The sequence below is a fragment of the Anser brachyrhynchus genome, assembly GCF_964034855.1.
Source record: "Anser brachyrhynchus genome assembly, chromosome: 24".
Taxonomy (NCBI): Eukaryota; Metazoa; Chordata; class Aves; order Anseriformes; family Anatidae; genus Anser; species Anser brachyrhynchus.
In genome coordinates, this window is record NC_137717.1 from 3,438,170 (window position 1) to 3,457,272 (window position 19,103).

General features: G+C 47.9%; 1 protein-coding gene across 2 annotated transcripts in view; it reads right to left on the minus strand.

Moving 5' to 3' along the window:
* LOC308182503 (uncharacterized protein) overlaps positions 1 to 19,103 on the minus strand; it is a 68,225-nt gene that overhangs the window by 14,443 nt on the left and 34,679 nt on the right. For both annotated transcript variants that reach the window (XR_013941839.1, XM_080567308.1), the window contains one exon: positions 16,809 to 16,892. Coding sequence is in view for 1 of the 2 variants with exons in the window: in XM_080567308.1 (XP_080423434.1) it covers positions 16,809 to 16,892 (84 nt within the window). In the remaining variant the exon portion in view is untranslated. The remainder of the gene's footprint in view (positions 1 to 16,808; positions 16,893 to 19,103) is intronic.

The following is a 19,103-nucleotide window of genomic DNA, read 5'->3' on the forward strand; positions in this document are numbered from 1 at the left end:
GTAGCTGCCAAGCCTCGTCTGTCATACGCATTATGGGTGTTTGAAACACAAACCTTGCGGGGCCACCTCTTGGAAAAGCAGACCGAGCCTTCGGTTTGGGCCAGCAGCAGCTCTGAGCACCTCATCGGCTGCTTTCTTCTGGAGACATCGATCAGAGAAGGTGAATACGCTGAGAACTGATGTCCCAGAGCAGCAAGCTCTCAGAGAGATCACTGGGGCTGGAGCAGTTGGTGGCTTCTGGCAGACCCTACAATTATTTGGCCCCACCTGCCCTGTGCTTGTTCACATCGGTGTTCAGAGAATCCCCATTTTCCTATTCCCCAGCTGGAGATACAATAAAGACCCAGGTCTCACAAAACACTCCTGCAAACAACATAAAACAACTCTTACAAAGATAAGAAATGAAATCCCCCCTATGACTCCTGTACTGCCCAGAGATGCTCCAGTCTGTTTCGGCGCTTCACATTCCCCTGAAGCAGCAAACACGTTAGCAGCAATTACTTGCCTCCAGCTGCTTCTTCCTACGAAACCCACTGGGCACCTTCCCAAGAAGCAAAGAGCAATTCCTTCTCCAGCCTGCACACAGCTCGGTGTGGCCGCGCTCCGTGGCAGGGGTGAGGTTGTGCCACTGAGCTCTCGGGGTTTCTTTTAGGCCGTTTTTCTTTGAAAGATAACCAGAACTGTGATGAGATCGGTAACCTCCTCTGTGCTGGCAGGCAGACATGCACGCCTGGGGGTGCAAGTGCGAGTGTGTGGTCTTGGGTGTGGGGAAGAAGGGAGAAGGGTGGTGACCTGAATGTTGGAACGGAGTTCAGAGTAGGCTTTTTTGTTTTGTTTTGCCTTCCCTTGCATTGGGAACCCCAAGCACTAAAAAGCAGGAGTTCCCTGCCCCACCTGTGATATAATGAAAGCCTATCGGGGCTGTGTCGGCTGCTGCTTGCTGAGCCTCCCGGGTCACAGAATCACTGACTGGATGGGGTTGGAAGGCACCTCTGGGTCCATCTGGGCCAATAAATACCCCTGCACCAGCAGGGCCACCTGGACCATGCCTTCTGCTTCTCGAGCCTCCTGGTTGTAGACAGCCATGCTTTCAATGCCTTCCTCTGAAAGCAGGAGGATAAGAGACACTATTATTGCCGCAAGTGAGAGTGGAGATTCTTAGGTGAGGCAGGACCGCCGCAGCTAGGACATGCAGGAACATCCCAAAGCCACAACAGCAGTCATTAAATACAGCAACTGGCCACCTCACTCCCCCACAATGTATTTTGCACAAACATTGAGCTTGGACCCGAGACACACAGGCCCACGTGTGCTGTTTGAGACTTAGTGCCCGGCTCCCTTCTGTCTCAATTATTTAGCCCCAGACTAGCAGGGAGACAGGATCGAGGTGCTCTTAAACTCATCCCTTACAGACAGTATTTGTTTGACTTGTTGTTAATCTGCGGTGACAGAGCCTCCACAGCCCCCCAGCAATCTGCTCCAGCAGTGACCTACCTCCGCCATCAGAAGGATTTCCTATTTTTTCCCCTGACTCTCTGGAGTCCAGTTTAAGCCATTATAAGAAACATACGGGAGAGCAGAACGCTCCCTCCTCCTTGCTGCACCGCTGTACGTCTACGATGGCCGCTCTGCTGCAGCCTATTTGTCTTCTCTGGACTGCACACAACGTGCTTTTGTCAGTCCCTCTTTGCACATCGTGTCTCCTAACTTTCTGTTTAGCCCTTCTTATTGTTCACTTCCAGACGTGCATCAGCTGGAGAAAAGTCTCCGGTGAATTCCTCTTCAGGCCTTACCGCCGTTCGGCAGCGTGGAAGAATGGCTGCACGTCTCCAGGCGACACTCCCATGTCTCCTACTCGGTATGGCATTTGACTATTTGACTTTTTTTTTTTTTTTTTACAAAAAAAAAATGAGAGCTTGAATTGCATTTTCAAGGACTAAGTGCGAAGCAGCACTAGGCATTAAAGCAGCATGAGAAGAAGCCACGCTCCCACCCCTAGCACCCAGTGAAATAAATATTGCTAGTACCTCTGAGAACTATTTGATCCCATTGCCCAGCTGGCATCGCTGACAGATCCCAGAATCTGCTTGCCTTTTTAAAAATAACTTTTATCTGATGATCACCGCCCCACAGAGGCGTACGGCACCTCACTGAAATGCGCTGCAGACCTGCAGCCAGCGGGTCTCAGCAAATATTGCCAGGGTATTTTTCTGTCCTTTGCTTTAACACCACAAAAACTACAAAGTCCCGTTTGGACATTTTTTTTTTTCTTTTTTATTGTCAACGCAATAATCAGCCCAAGAAGTTTTCTGACTGCAGGGGAAAAATGAATCAATTTGAAATCACCGACTTTTTTTTTTTTTTATGGTCTTTGGCCACTTTGAACGCCGGTTGTTCTGCGCTGGGCAGTGAGGGGAGGGACACTTCCCACGGAAAGGCGAACGGCTGCCAAGTGCCAAGGCATCGCCAAGCTCTGCAGACAGGTATTGTCACAGGGTGGCACGTTATGTAAGCGCTCCTCACATGCGAGTTACTCCGCATTCTTGGCAGCAGACCACATGAAATTTCCCTTCAGATGTTGACGGGATAAGAAAAAAAAATTATATATATGAAAATCACCTTATCATTTACAATGCAAATCTTGGAAGGAAAGTTAGTAAATTAAGTTAGAGAATCGCCTAAATTAAGCTGGCATTCTCTTCCAGTGCTTCAAACTCTGAAAACATTGCTGGCTGACAAAACAAGCCCTGGAATGATTAGCAAAAACCCTCCTTCAGAGGCAGCAGACGAGCAATCCCTTTGAACCTTCGCAGCACATCATAAACGCTCAGCAGCCTTACAGTGTGGCGGTCCCAGTGCTATCAATTATTTACCCTTTTTCTGTTTACCTTCAGGCAGCAAGTAATTATTTTTAAATATTAATTTAGTTGTGTCATGTACAGTTTGTGGTTTAGCTCTGAGATCTGAGATACAGAAAAGCAAACTGCATCTCAAATCACATTTAGCTAGTGACGCATTGATAGTCGGATCCCCACTCCAGCTACTCAGCAGCTACAATCAACTGCTTCCATCATTAGAAACAAAACTCTGCTCATTGCAGGAATGTGAAAGCAATTTTCTTAATAGGAAAAGACACTTTTTTTTTTTAGCCTAGCAGCCCCAGAAATTGGAAAATCTAAATAGGAGGATATTATTTGGCTCCAAAAAGTTTCAGGCTTTTTTCAGCTGAATATCTTTCCCCCTTTTTGTTTCCCTCAGAATTTTTCCCAGTGTGTTTTATTCTCTTCATCCTCAGCTAATTTAGGCTAAAAAGACGTTGGCTGTTGTTCCTGCAGCCCTGAGAGAAAGAGATCCTAGGGGACAAGGAGCGCCTTCCTGCACTGAGAACACCGCTTCTTAGAACCTCAAAAGAAAGGATGGCTCTTGTCAGCTCACATGAATGTCTTCCCACTAGAGACCAGCTCTTTCTTTTCAAAGGTTTATACTAGAAAAACAAATACTCGTTCTGATTTACTTGTACTAAGACACAATACCAAGTTCAGGGTGAACTGCTGGTTGCAGTGACGGCAGCAAGACCGGCACCTTCCTGAACAGAACCGGTTTTGAATTTCGGAGAAGTCTGCTGAGGTTCTCTTTGTGCACTGTGGATCTCCCAACTTTTTCTTACCATAAGCTCTGGGATTAAACCTTCGTTGTAGCTGCTTCTGAGACAGGATCAAGGAGAAACAGAACTCCGACAACAGAACTTGGGCAACTTTGCGGGTTGTTGCTGGTATTTCGATGGCACTTAGGGACCCCAGCCATTGGTTTCCCACCCTGATAGGGCTGCACAGAACCCAGCAGCACCGGGAGTGCACCCTCCTGACAAAGAACACACAACCACAGTTTGAACTGGGTACAGCACGGGAAAACAACTATGAGAAAGCACAAAAGCAGTACCGAATGGCCACAGGGTCGAGCCAAGGCGCAACACCACTCCAGTGAAGGAACGTTTGCAAAATGACCTAGTGAACATCAGTGTTTTCTAACGAGAAAAAGCAACAGTGGCAGTCGGTCAAATCCTGTTCTTCCTGCTCCCTGCCACGACTTTGCCTCCTGAAGTCCTGTCTGCTGCCACCCCGCCGATCCTGCCCCACTGCTGCTGCAACCTGGCTCATGTGCACCCGTGATTTCCGACAGAGGGGCCGTGTCATGCACCTTGTGTTAATCTAAGTGGGACACAGAAGCCTCTGATTCCCCTCCTGCTCACCTCCCACCCCCCAGCGTAAATGCAGACTGCATTTACAGTCCAGGACTTGGGCTGTGGGATGGCAGACCCGCCACAGCACAGGAACGTGATTTCTTGTAGCCCAGAAGAGTTCTGCTCTAACAGAACAGGTCCTTGGGAAAGCCAGAAGCTTTGTCTTCATTCCCATCAGTAATGTTATCCGTCATGGTTTAGCAAAGAGCTTTAGCATTAGCTGTATGTGGCTGGGCTTTTTTGTTTGTTTTCACAAAAATTCCATTACAGAAACTTTTCTGGAACTGAAGCAATCGAAGCCTCTCTCCCACTTCCCGTTCTGAACTCCTGCTTGACTCCAGGGTCAGACGCTGGCAGGCAAGTTTCCAGATTCTGCATTATGAAGCCATAAAGCCTCCTTGCTCTGCAAGTCTCACGGTACATGCTTACCTCTGACCCTAACACGGGAAGAAAGGACAAGGCCACCTGTCCAGCAAAGCAGTGAGACAATCAGAAAAACATTCCAACAGCAAAGCAAAGGAACAGCAGCAAAGGAAGAGCAGCACAAAAGCAAAGCTTTGTTATGGCTCCAATCCTCTACCTCACTGTGACAGGAATAAAGCATCCACTTTCTTAAAACAGGGAGGAAGGGAGAAACCTGGCTCCAGGATGAAGGAACGTCCGAGTAGCAGGTACCTGAACTGGACTTTTCATGGCTATCAGAGGCCTCATCAAAATAGAAGGGTCATGAAAGAGGTCATGAAACCTGCAGCAAAATTGGGAAAACAGACTCAGGGCTTCAGTGCCAGCCACTAAGGAAAACACGGTTAAAACTGTGAGATCAGCTGCAGAGCTCAACCCTTCCGACCCAAGTGGCCTCACAGCGTGGGCTTGTTTCCACCCGCACTTTATTCTGCCTCTGTAGATGCCTCCCCAACAACATGACACAAAGAGGAGCAACCGAGTGGGCCTCTTGCCTGTTACAAACACCAGCAAACTCCTGAAACTCCTGTCTGATCCACAGGCACTTTGTCAGGTGTTAGCAAACAACTCCGGGCCTGGAAATAACCTCAGTTCTGCTGGCTTGGCTCCCATTTACCTTGGTAGCAACATTGACCAAATGCTGCCTGGGCAGATGCCAAGTTTCTCTTAACCTTGGCGAGCAGATTTAGATCACGTCATTTCTCGAAGTCATTTTGTCCAAGGTGAACGAGGATAACGGCTGAAGAACCACAAGTGTTGAGGGTGAGGAGGGTGACTCCATGCTTCCCACCAGGAGCTGGGCTGCGCACCACTCCTGAAGCAAGCGGGCAGAAAGCCCCAGGCCCCAGAGGTCACTCGGTTCTTTCAAAGTGCACTTGGAATACATAAAGCCACACTGAGGGTATGTCCATTCGACCCTACCAGGGCCAATGATTTGTTTTTTCAGGTTAAATCTGTCTCACCTTCTGATACAGACTTCTACAGGCAGCTCACTTCTGAACAGAGCCACGAGGTCCTGTCGTTGGCTTGCTTTTGCCCAGTAGATGCTTGGTGACGGTTTCAGGCTGAACGTGGAGGCAGAGGAGCAGAATGAATCATAAGATGACAGAGAAGAAAGACCTCAGTCTTAAAAAAGATGGGAAGATAAAGGTTTGTCTTTCTTACAAATCCACATTAATTCACTGCATTAATGAGCAACATGCTAGTATGACGCAGCCTTTTCTTCATGGCCTCTGGTTCCTGTGAAGAAAACTATTAACAGAGCCACAGAAATTACCAGTAGGGCACAAGTAACTGGAACTTTGCATTCATTAGCTTTGGTCACTACGAGTTAGAAACCAATTGAAAGTCTAAAACCTTATCTACCACAGCACTGAGAAGCGGGTCCCTGTCTGAACAGAAATCAGAGATCGTTTCAAGGGTAGTAATTCCATTGCCTTACATCTGAGCATCTGTACCACACATGACTAGGATTTGCTTTTCGAATGTATCACACAGGTAAAGCTCAAACCTGGGGTATTGTCCAGGAGCTGAATTTGGGGAGAGGTGTGGGAGAAAAGAGGGGCAAAAGAGCTGAGCAAAATAGTTATTTAACGCCATTTCTGGCAATCCACACATATCTCTTGATAAAATTAACTGATTCTGTTTGGTACGCACAGCACAGAGATCCACATACCCACAAGCACCCTAACCATTAGTCATGACCGAGTGAATGAAGGAAGAGAAGACTTATAACAACTGGACACGGAGGTGACTCACTGATACAAACTGGTTTTGTCAATTACATTTTATAAGAGAACAGGCAGTACTACTGAATCGCACGCTGTGGGTGTCACAACAGCAGGTTTTTCAGACAGAATTTAAATGAGAAAAAAGTATAATGCAAGGGGCCAGAAAGAAGTCTACCTCCCAAACTGAAGTGGCACTGAGCAACTTAATAGTGTGGAAAGCCAGCGTAGAAGAGAGAAGACAACCTTGTCATGTTCGCAGCATTCCCAGCTGCTGCAGTCTGTGTCGTTACAAGCTTCCAGAAGGTCGGTTGCTTCATGCAATATCTAACCCTGCTGCTGTCCAACCCGAAGATGAAAATGGCGGGGGTTTCTAATCCCAAAACAACGCTTGCTGTGCTGAGGCAATCTCCCTATTGGTCACAGCAGATGAAGAACGTTATCGTCAACCTATCGTCTATGCTGCCGTGGACAGGAGTGAGGGAAAGCACTACGGACCAGGGCTGGAAGAGGCACGAAGCACCCCCTGCGTGTTGTTCCCCGGTGTAAGACGGCATGCTGCTGGGAACAGGACGGCAGCAGGCGGATCCCTGTGATGCCAGGTGGGAAATGGCCGCCTGTTGTTAGTTCAGGTCCTACAACAGCTCGTCCTACAGCCCAGGCACCACCAGCACCCAGCTCCAGGCTCCGACCTTGGTCCTGGTACGCTCCACAGCCACAAATCTCACCATTAGTGATGTTACTGTGAAGCAAACGGGAACGTGTGATGTCTTATAACCTTTACAGGGCTGTTATTTGGGGGACAACGTTATTTTTAAGGACAACACAAGCACGTGCTTCATCAAATCAGAGCACGGCTCGGGCTGGAAGGGACCTCAAACCCCCTCAGTTCCAGCCCTGGCCATGGCAGGGACCCCTCAAGCAGCCCAGGCTGCCCCAGGTTGCAGCAGAGGCCTCAGGCCTCGGGGCCATTTCCGGCCTTATCCCAACAAGCCCCGAGCGTGGCCCGAGTGCTCCCGAGCAGCGCCGAGCCGAGCCCGAGCGGCCCCGAAGAGGGCCCGAGCGGCTCCGAGCAGCCCCGAGCGTTTCCGAGTGTCCCCGAAGCGTGCCCGAGCGGCCCGGGCGCTGTCCGTGGTGCTGAAGGAGCCGCCCAGCGGCGGGCACCGGGCCGCAAGGAGCAGCCCCGAGCCGGGCCCGGCCCGGCCCGTCCCCACCCGCCCTGCTCAGGGACAAGCAGGGCAGCCAAGAAAACAGTGACACGCAGAAACGGCTGATAAAACTGCAATGAAACGTCTGTTGACATTGATTTCGAGCCCGCGGCCAGAGATGAATGATTGAAACGCCAGGCTTGTTAAAGCTAGAATGCTTTTGATTTCTCTCCTCTGCGCCGAACAAGATTTAGCTGGAGGGAAGTTAACAATCAGCTAATTGACATTGAATTAACCATGAAATGCAGTATAACTACTTTTCTTCTGAAGTACTCTTCAGCAATGCTTTAACAAGGCTTTTAATTATTGATTACTGCTTATAACACGCACCAGATCTCCTTTTATTTGTTTTAAAATCTGGTGTCCTTCAAAGGTGTCAACCCTCGTGCTCTCTGCAGCTCACCTATCCGCTACTGGAAACCGAATAAAGGATCAAAATCAAAGCAGCACCTTCTCCCTCTTGCAAAGCATCCTCGCACAACGCGTCAGTTTTTCCTGTCTGAAGCAGGTTAAGAAAGAGATACTCTGTAAGAATAAGGTTAGGAAATCCACCGCATCCTTAGGCAAAGGCGGGGAAATTGAGGGAGAGCGATGGCACATTTTCAGCTAATCCACTGAATTTACAATTGCCTTTGGGACAATAATAGCAGTTGAAGAACTGTCACTTGCACGAGCAAAAAAAAAAAAAAGGAAAATGCTTGTTTGGTGCACATCTGAGAAGCTGGCACAGCACAGACAGCAGTGGGCACAATTACCAGCAGTGCAGCTGCATATGCTGCATGTCAACTCCAGCAGGGTCGCTGCGCCGCGCGCGCTGGGGACATGGCGAAATCTGTGTGCTAATGGCTGCAGCGAGCAGAGGACTGCGCGGAGAATAATGTGTGTGCGTCGGAAAAACAACCAGAAAGTACTGGTAAAAATTAAATACCAGACAGATCTCTGTGTGTTTAGAAGAGATTATTATTATAGAAGTGGACGTCACTGCTTAAGGTAACTGCTCCCACCTATGAGATGCGCTCTTTTTCTTACAGAGCTACAGGGACTCGGGGGAACAACAGCTCGTTCCCCACATCTCAGAGACCTCTGCCCTGGAAGCAATTTCAACATAGCGTTCCTTCCATCCTGGTCTTGTTTTCACCCAAATCCTGCCCTGAGCCTGAGAAATCATCCTAATCAAAGGTTCATCACCACCGACACCACCAAAACTTTTTGCAAAAGGAAACAACCCCGAGAGGTGTTGGGATGGCAGCAAGGGAGGCACAAGCTGCCTGCAGAGGGGACAGCACTGCGGAATAAAGCTGTTACGCCAAGCACATGAAGGTGTGCTGTAGGGAGAAAGCTGGTGAGAATTCCTCTCCCAGTTCACTACAAACTGGGCAACAAAAACTGCTCCAGTGGCTCACAACACCTCCGGCAGATGACACTGCCTCCAGATTTTAACCCTTCAGGTGGAAGTTTAGCGACTGCGTTCCCCCTTCTCTTCTCCAGTACCGCAGTGCTTTTTTTCTGCCCTCATCAACAGCCAGGAAACGAGCTAAGTTTTAGGGCTTTTTTTTTTTTTAACGAAGTTGTACAGCACAATTTATCAAGCAAGCAACACTGCCTAGAGGGAGTGGAGTGCTGAAAAAGGGAGAGATACAGTATCACTTAGAGCTCTGAGTTCACACAAAGCATTCCCATTCAGCAGGTGTAGACATCAAAATAAATAGCCCTCTGGCAATCTTCCAGCCGGCCTAAATCTCCAGGCATATTCAGCCTGATTACCTTAGATTTTTTTTTTTATTATTTTTTTTTTCAGGCTTGCTGTCTCTGCATTTACTTGTTCTCCATCCCTTGCCAGCTACAGAGGAACAGCTGTGTCTGGCCTAGGGTGTGAACATCTGGTTCTGTCATATCCAGCTGTGAGTCTTCCGCAACACAGCCCCATTACATACTAGTATAGACAAGTGCGAATAACCAACACTGGAAGAAAATTTCAAACCACTCACTCACGGGAGAGGGGGGTCGAAATAAGTTGGTGCTCCTCAGACAGAGGGCTGAGGACAAACGCACACGGCAGTGAGACTGTCCAGCAGGTACCCCGAGCTGCAGAGGCCAGAACAGCTGTCTGTGCTTAGGGTGCCTCTTATTCCTTTGTCAATCGACTGTTTTAATCTGTAAGCTGCTTCAGCCCATACTGCTCAGTGTCACCTGGGTGTACGTCCCAGCTTACAGTCACTGCTGTCACTAGCACACCGTGGCACGCTGCCTCCCCGCATCCTGAGAGCGGGCTGAGGCTCCTGAATTCAAAAGCGAGTCTCCAGAAGGCTGCGAATGGAAGGAGGGGAGAGCTGGGGGATCGACTTCACCTCCTGCAGGCACTAGCGAGGCTGGAGGAGGCAGAGGCCGAGCAGGTGAGCAGCACTACAACCTCCTGCCCTAAGGGACGGCCCCGGGCCCCGCTCGGGAGGAGTGCTGGCAGTACACACATTACTGGAATCGCCAGCCCCTGCTCAGCCCTTCTTTGAAAGGAAGAGAGGGAAGAGAGACAAGGAGCATTAAGGCTTGCCTGCACACCTCTGGCTCCAGGAAGGATGGGGCAGGCCTCGAGCACCCCCCATCAGACCGTGGTACATTCAGGGCACGCGCAGCCCATGTTCTGCCACAGAACCTGCAAAATCTCCCTCTGAGAACACAAAACCAGAGCATTCAGCACTCAGGATTAGACAGCAGGCCTTGCAGAACTCTCAGAAATAAAAGGAGCCAATGTTTACCAAAGCAGCAGTGTCAAGAAAAGGGACTGCGTGCGCCTCCCCTACCAGTACAACGCTAACCACACAGCAGGACGGATATAAAAACTTCCATCAACCTGCACAACTTCATTACAGGAGCTTCATTTGATGTTATGCTAGACCTTCATTTTAGCTACCGATCCCGGTACAGCTAGCAGCCTGTCTCCCTCCAGGGCACACCCCTGGTGTTGTGTGACTGGTGTTGCACCGCCGGATCACCACGAGCTGTGCTGTCTGGTGCCTCCCCACCCGCTGCTCAGGTGAACCCAGTCACCACGCACGTCGGGGGATGCTCAGCCCACGTTCCCATGCAAGGTGCAGATTTGCAGCATGCTCAGACAGAGCTGGAGGCAGTGCTGCTTTCACCCCGTCCTGCCAGCTGCAGCACTACTTCCCTCCTGGGGGAAAATTACAGGTTCTTCTCCAAGAGGCTACGTTCCCGTTTCCCATACATTTCTTGGCTAGTCATCCAGGCTGCTGGGCTCCTGGAGAAAGCGTTCCCAATACTCCACTCCTCGGTGTTAGGCTTGGCTGGAGGAGCCTTGGGTTCCGCAGATTCCTCCATCCCCCATCCCATCCTGGATGCATTTACTTGTCAAGACCAGGGAGTGTAATTAGAGGGAACAGGTCCCAGGATGCCTCTCCCACTCTTGGCAGCTGACACAAGGTGTGAGCTCAGCACTGCTGAATTCCACACCTCGGTCACACCCTTTGGAAAGGCTGCAGTGGATCAATCACACCAGCAGATCACAATGCCAGCCGTGGTGACCACCTACAGCACCGGGGCACAGAGTTGAAAAGCCAGCAGTTCTTTTTGATTGTCCCCAAAGACAAGTCTCCATCGCTCCAACGCCGGCACCTCCACTACTCCCTGCCTATTGCTCCACTTCTGCTTTGCCCACGAGTATTCCCCCTCCTATTCTCCCCTGCATTTTCTTTCGGATGAGTGCACTCTGAAACATTTGGCTGGCTGAAGGCTTCCACGGGCTTGGTTTGTTGGCTGCTGCTTTGTATTTCTGAGAGCAGCTCCCAGGACCATGCTGAAATGGCCTCCCCTTCCCTAACCACCCTTGATAGCCCAACAAGCTCCCATTACGCTGGCTAATCTCTGTATTTATAGTACAAGAGTTTTAAATTTAATCCAGAGAAATATGATTATGGACAGATTTCAGAACCTACTACGCCTTTCAGTAGGTTACCATGTTCTGAGTTGCTTTTGCTTTCATTCGTTTTCTGCCAATTGAGAATTTTCCCCCCAAGGAAGTTCCAAAAACCTTCTCAGCCTCTCGAAAACTATTTGTTTGGCACAGTTAACTTAGGATCTCTTAAAATTTTGTCAAACACATCAAACCAAATGGCCCCTAGGCAAAGATCTCGCACAGCAAGTTTCAACCCACACAAACTTCTAGCACTAGCTTGTGAACCCCTGGAAGCAGAAGCTTACAAAGGCCACTTTGTGTACAGAGGGGGACCTTCCACGGCTTTCATCCTCCACAGTAAAATAAGCACGAGCAGTTTCATTAATTTCACCAAATCTGGTGCATTGGTTGTGTGGCACCCGCGCATTCCCCTTTTTCCTATTTAGCTGTAAGGTTTGGGCTGGCAGTCCAGCGTATGAAGCCCCTCGTGAAAAAGGAATCCAGCCCTGGCTGGAAGCAGCTGTAATACAATTAATCACCGTAACGAGCCTCAGGGCCTAGCAGCCTGTCCTCTCCCCCTGCTTTACAAAGAGGTAAGCAATATTTCGCATGGCCCTTTCCAGAGCTCTGCCTTGTTGCGTGGCGTTTGCATGACAATCCCGTACGCCGCTCCCAGCAGCCTCGTGTGGGAAGCTCTGCGCAGACAACGGCCAATGCAAATGGCAAGGCGGACGGCGTTCAAAGGCTGCTGCTGGTTCCTTGTGCACCTGGCCTCCGGACCACACCACATCAACCCCAATTAGCATACCCCGATCAGACACGATAAAATGGATTTCTACAGACGCTACGTACGATCCAAGCAGAGTGCCCACTTTTTATTGTGTAGCAAAGCAACGCAAATGATAAATTATTCAAATAACAAATTTCTCTTTCTGTAGAACAGTGCTTTGCACACTCGCAGCTCTGTTTATCTTATTTATAATACAGCGTGAGCCCAGGTAAGCTGAAGGACAAGAATCACGCGGAGATGCAGAGCACCACGTCACAGCCTCGCCGATGTTCACATTTGTCTGTTCTGACTGTACTTAATAAAGCTCGAATGACAAAAGGTGACATACTGTATGTGTTTTATCTCATTAATAATTAAGCATATTTATCTCTTAAATCAGATGTGACTTGCACCACAACATCAGTAATTAAATTAAATATTGATGGGTGATGGTTGTGTGCCGGGGCTGCATGGGTAAGTGGAATTGCCATATCTAATTAACATCTTGCAGAAGTAGCCCCATTAGGGTTGTTAGTTAAACCTCCAAATGGTAATACTAAGAAAAGCGTAACTAGCATTTAACAAGCCTAATTAATAGCAACCCCATCAGATTTGATGAATATCTTCACCTGTTTTGGGGTCTGTTGATGAGACTTTTGTTGTACCATTGCGAAGTCGTGAACCATTCAGAACCGGGAACGCCAACGCGCTGCAGGGCAAGGCTGCTTATTTCTCTTTTGAAGAAACCTATTGGTTAAAGATCACAAAAGCACTGGAGATGACCCTCCCTGCCATTATTCCAGCGAGGGCTCAGATCTCCCTCTTCTCTCACAAGCAGCACATTGCGTGAGAGGCACACTGTGCCTGCAGAGCTGACTTGCCCTCCGCTACCACCACCACGGCTGGCTGGTGCCCTTGCTTTTGAACATCACCTTCTGCCTTACTAGATGCAGCGTTTTCTCCTTGGAGAAGCCTACGAGGATGTGTTTTTTTTTTTCTGAAATGCTCATTACATTCTAGTGTCTTATAAGCAGCTCAGCGATGCTACAGCAGCTCTGATTCCTGCCCTGCTGTATGCTGAGCTGAGAATACAAAATTACTTCACTTGGGATTAGAAACAGATTCCAGCCAGGATTTCAGGATGAACTGCAACTGTACTGCTCCTCACAAAATAAAATTCAGATAGTAGCTGTTACATGGTCTGGGCATGTTACATCATTTGAAGTGATTAATGCTCATGTTCATTTAACTGCTACACGCTCTTCTCAGCTGCCACTGAGCGAACAAAAATCAAGCGCATTACAGAGCTATTCCCCAATTTGTGCTTTGGAAACCGTTTCAAAGCTCGCCACCCTTCCCAAGAGCCAGAGAAATAATTCGCCACTGCAAAGACTCCTTCTGCTACCCTTAAAAGTAAATGATAACAGAGGGAATTGTGCCTGACCGACTGCCTCCGGGCTGCTGCAATTCCTCCTGGAGGTGCTGGCCATAAGAAGAGGGTCCAGTACCAATTTTCTTCCCATCTTTCTCATTACAGCTGATCTGGGCTGGGTTTACGTTATTTATTGTTCTCTGCAATGTAAGGGTACAAACAGTATTTCTTATTCAGTTTTCACCATGTCTTTCTGCCCTTCTTCCCCCTGTTTCTCCCACAAGTACCTACCCCCCCCATGTTCTTTACTTTCCCACTCGCTCACAGAGAAAGTTTCTGTTCGGAATTTAAAATGCTGCAGCAGTTTGATTAGGAAACGACTGGGTATTTTCACTTAACCAGGCTATTCCAACAGCACAAGTGGCAACTGGATCACAGCCCAAATAGATTTTTTTTTGCTAAGTGGAAAAGCACAAAAAAGAAGCAACACACACCTGCACGTAGGCTGACTGACCATTTAAAAATGAGCAAATATTACCGGTAATAAGCTAAGTCACCATTTGTCTCGAGCTTTGTATCTTCAAAAATTTGTGGGATCAGCTTGTTAAGCAACTCCTGAGCTCAGTAAGCAGCTGGTTAAGGCACCTGCATCTTCTGGGAGCCCGCGTTCAGTCGGGCCGTGGGTCCCCAGGGAGAAGAGCTCAGTGCTCTGCCTCGAGCCTGCCCAGCACCCCAACCTGTGCCCCTGTCCAGCAGACAGACAGAATGACACACGTCTCGTGTCACTGTGACATCCACATCCCCCCACCCCTGCGCACCAGGGGAGAGGTGCCAGCACTGCACGAAGCTCTCTTCCTCCCCTAGGTACCAGCTGCCAGCCTGGCTCTGCAGTAATTGCTCGGTTCATCAAGGCAGGGCTGCTTCAGCCCTGAAAATAGCAGGGCTGCATACAAAGGGCTTTGGTCCCTCCTAGAGCCTAGTTAGCAAGAAGAGTTTGAAGGGAAATAGAAAATGCTAGAGCTCGTTTCGGCAGATACTGCCGTGCATGGAGCAGAGTATCTAGCCAGGGGGGAGAGACTTCTTTTGGTCAGACACGAACGCTACCTGTGCCTGTTCGGCAGGTAGAAGCAGGCTCCCGAGTTCTCACCACGCAGATACTACATGCAAATGGCAACTGCGACAAGTGCAAACACATTGCTCCTGGTTTAGTGAAGCAGCAGAACGAGCTCTCTTATTTTTTCTACAAAGCAAAATCATACCCGCTTATGGAACGAATCTCCCTGAGCGTTTTGGGAGGCAACGTGGGTAGCTCTTCTCCTACCCCACCGAGGGCCAAGCAAATTATCCCCCCGTGCTACCCACCTAGACTGCCTGTCAGGTTTACTGATATTCCAAGCAATGCATCAAATGCATTTTTAGAAGCACGTGCAGCAGCTGAGCATTTAGCAAACTTTACCATCCTTTGGGTGTCAGTTTACATCACTTGAGGAATTTGACTGTATCATTTTGCATTTAGGATTTTTTTCTTTCCCACTGAGCGGTCACATTCCTGGTTGAATAGGCAGTGTTAAGACACTACAACATTTGAAAGCTACTGACAGTTTTGTGGCTACTTCTTCCTGAGGGACGTAATTTCCTTTATTAAGACCAAGACAAATTACAAAATAGACAGATAAAGGTGCATCCATTTGAAATAGCCTGTTCTGAGCCAAATCCTCAAACATACAAAATGAAAACTTTCACCGTGCATGCATGAAATCATATTGTTGTTCACTGCTTCTCTCTCATCTGTCACCCAGGTTATATTTTTATAAACAGGATGTTAGATGTTTAGTCATATTTTTAAAGATATGTTCTTTAATGTGTTGAGTTAGTGCTGTTTCACACAAATCTTTGTTCCCTGGGAAAAATAACAATCCTAACTCAACTAAGCTTGCTCCACGTGCAAACAGACATCTCCCACTTAGCAAAGCTGCCTGTAAAGGGCTCTCATTTCACAACCGCTTTTGGCCAGCCACGAGGCAGGATTGCCCTTTGCTGGTGGACACTCATCTCTCTGGACCTGTTCTAGGCCTGCACCGTCCCTGCTCACGCTTAGTTTCTTTGACCCGTGGCCAGATGCTCAGGTTAACTGTGCCGTACACGAAGAGAAAGGTCCCACGTGGGCACACCCTCGCTTGACTATTCTGCATGCTGCGCAAGGACCTGACGTGGAACACGGATTTCTTTTTCAAGGCCCCCGGTCGCAGTTGACAGTATTAGTCTTAGAGAGGGCACAGCAACTAAAGAGCAGAGGTGCTGGAGACCAAGCGTGGTCTATTGAGGAGGGGATTTCAGGGCAGCCAGGCCGAGGACCAGCAAGGATGAGAGAAACGATGCTGTTTGTGAAATCACTTGCCTTTCAGACTGGTTTGGGGACCCTGGCTTGTTGCTAGTCACACAGCCTGCTCCCAAATGCCACGCACTGCCCACACCTGGACCAACTTCGGCTTGGGCTTGCCAGGTGCTCCTCAGGCTCCTCTCTTTCCCTGCACATCGCCGCTCATTCCAGTAATGCTGAGCTCCCGCTTCCCTCTCCAAGCCCTACGAACTTTGACGGCAGTGGAACTATCCAGATTTCATGCTTTTAAATAGCACATGCTGTATTCAATGAATTTCAAAGACACGCTAAAACCCAAATTACTGCTATCCATGGATCTTGAGAAGCTTTTATAAATGGCTGCATTACAGTGTAGTACAAAGCAGTGATTTCCATAATGCTTGTCTAATGTATAGAGCATTTTACATAGAACAGGCCCCGTTTCATCTTGAAATGCTTTTTAATTAATTCAATTCATTAATACTGCTTGTCATGGCTAAACTCTTGAGACTTAACAAAAACTTTACTTCAGCAGTTGTCAACACATTTCATTAAAACATATGTTTTTGAATGCTTTCTGATAACATCACTATCCTTCATATGCAGAGTGCAGTACTTAAATGTATTAAATAGAGAAGAAGAGGGCTAGCAAAAACCCTCACTCTATATTGACAATGCTGCATTTAGAGATTAGAAATGGGTGTGCCAGCCTGGGTGTCATTCTTCTCATGCCCCCTAAATTAACCAAAGCTAAACCTCACCTACTGGTTAGTATGGACATCCCGTTTTCCCAGCACCGTGGGGCTTTCCAAGAGCTCCTCGCTTCTTCTGTCCCCATCACATTCCTGAAAGAAGGCAGAGACAGATCGTAGGTAAAGCTTGCAGTCATAGAGGCCTTCCAGGTTTGGCAGATGACTATATACTGGACTATATATATATATATGAAAATAATACATATATATATTTTCGGGATGGATTTTGTATCCTTTTCTGACAAGGCATAAACCACAAAATCACCAAGAAACCTTAAAACTAACAGCAACATCTGGAAATCTGCACAAGTAGATCAAGAAGGAGGAAGGACGGATAGCCTAAAGATCACAGAATCACAGAATTGAAGGGGTTGGAAGGGACCTCAAGAGATTATCGGGTCCAACCCCCCTGCCAAAGCAGGTTCCTTAGAGCAGGCTGCCCAGGTAGGCGTCCAGACGGGCCTTGAATATCTCCAGAGAAGGAGACTCCACAACCTCCCTGGGCAGCCTGTCCCAGTGCTCCGTCACCCTCACCGTGAAGAAGTTCTTTCGCATGTTGGTGCGGAACTTCCTGGGCTCTATCTTGTGGCCATTACCCCTTGTCCTATCCCCACAAACCACCGAAAAGAGGTTGGCCAAATCCCTCTGTCTCCCACACCTCAGGTATTTATACACATTGACGAGATCCCCTCCCAGTCTTCTTTTCTCCCTAATCTAAATCTCCCTTTCCTTTTCTCCCTAATCTAAAGATGTTGGCTGCAATCCTTTCATCACCAGTTGGGTGACAAAGAGCCTCTCAGAACATCCAGTGAAGAATACAAGCACATAATGCTTTCAGAGCAAATTATGAAGAAAGGTTCTTGAACTGCTACCGACGAGTCCCACCTGGACTTCTGGGATTTGTAACGATCTCTAACAGCGCAGCCAAAGTCTTCCAATCTTTGCAACAAATTACAGAAGAGAAAATTGTCCAAGATGGGTGACACACAAGTTAATATGGAAGAGTTCAAAACATTTGACCTTTAAATTGAGTACCTGGACAGAACAATGCCTTACTGCTCAGCGCACCATTAACCATCGCGTGGTGCTGAGCCACAGACCCAGGAACACTCTGCCCCACGTACGGCACCGAGGAAAAAGATCCTGCTGAACACTTGCACCTCCTGGGCTACCACAACGCATCCTTCAAACGCATCAAAGTGGAGAGGGGAGAGAAAAACCAAACCTGCCGTCTGTTGCCTCCCAGAGCCCCCCCTCCGGTGCTGCCCCGCACTGAGCAGGATGGGAATGAGACGAGGCAAGGCGCCTTCTCCAAACGCATGGTTCACCACCAGCACGTTTGTCTTAAACAATAGGAAAGAAACATTTGTCTGGCTACCGGTGAATGTTTTTTTAAAAAGGCAAAATGCCATCCCAGGAGAGATTTGTTAAATGACTGAGGAATGTAAAATATTGAAAACGCTTTCTGTAATGTTTCCGCTGATTATTTAGTGTGTCCTGCCCACATCCCAGGCCACGCTGTCAATCTGTATTTTAAGTCACCTTTCTGTCTTGCTGGCTATGGGCTCTAATGTTTTTTAATGTTGTCTCCTGTGTGTGTTTTGTGTAGTGGAATACTTTACAAATCAAAATGTTATTGGGGAATAAGCCCATGATCTCCAGTGTAACATTTCCTGGCTCTACTGCACACACATCTATTGTTCAAGATTGAATTGGTCCCAAGAAGCATCAGAGCATGTGAAAGCCGCTATGAATTTTGCAAAGTGGCTTCAGGGCAGTAAAGCACGTCAGAAGAATAAGGTGCAAAATCTGAAAGTCCAAATTTAGGAATCTCAGTCAATATTAAAAAGACTGAAAAAATAAGTCAATGCCCTTGGTTATAGCTCACGCACTTTTATCTTGTGACATTCCTAATATAGTTGAAAACAGCACGCATAGCCAGGAAACAAAATAAATCCAGTTATTAATAGGTTTATGTGCAATTAAACAGTTAGCCTTTATTAATACTAACATGTGATTCACAAGACTGCTTTCATTAGTCCTTCTTTTGTAATTGTTGCATTCCTCTTCTATTTATATTTATATATTTTTAACCTCTTGCAAAATGCCTTCTGTTTAGTCCTCGTGAAATTAGGGTCTTCTACTTGAGCTAGCCAAGTTGAAATCACCCAATATTCAACCTTGTGCAGCCTTCCGTCATACAGACAGCAACGTAAGACCTGCCAAGAAAAGGCACATTCCTCTGAAAAGAGACCGAGAACTTGCCTTTATCACAACTAAGCTGCAAGATTTCCCTTCCAAATT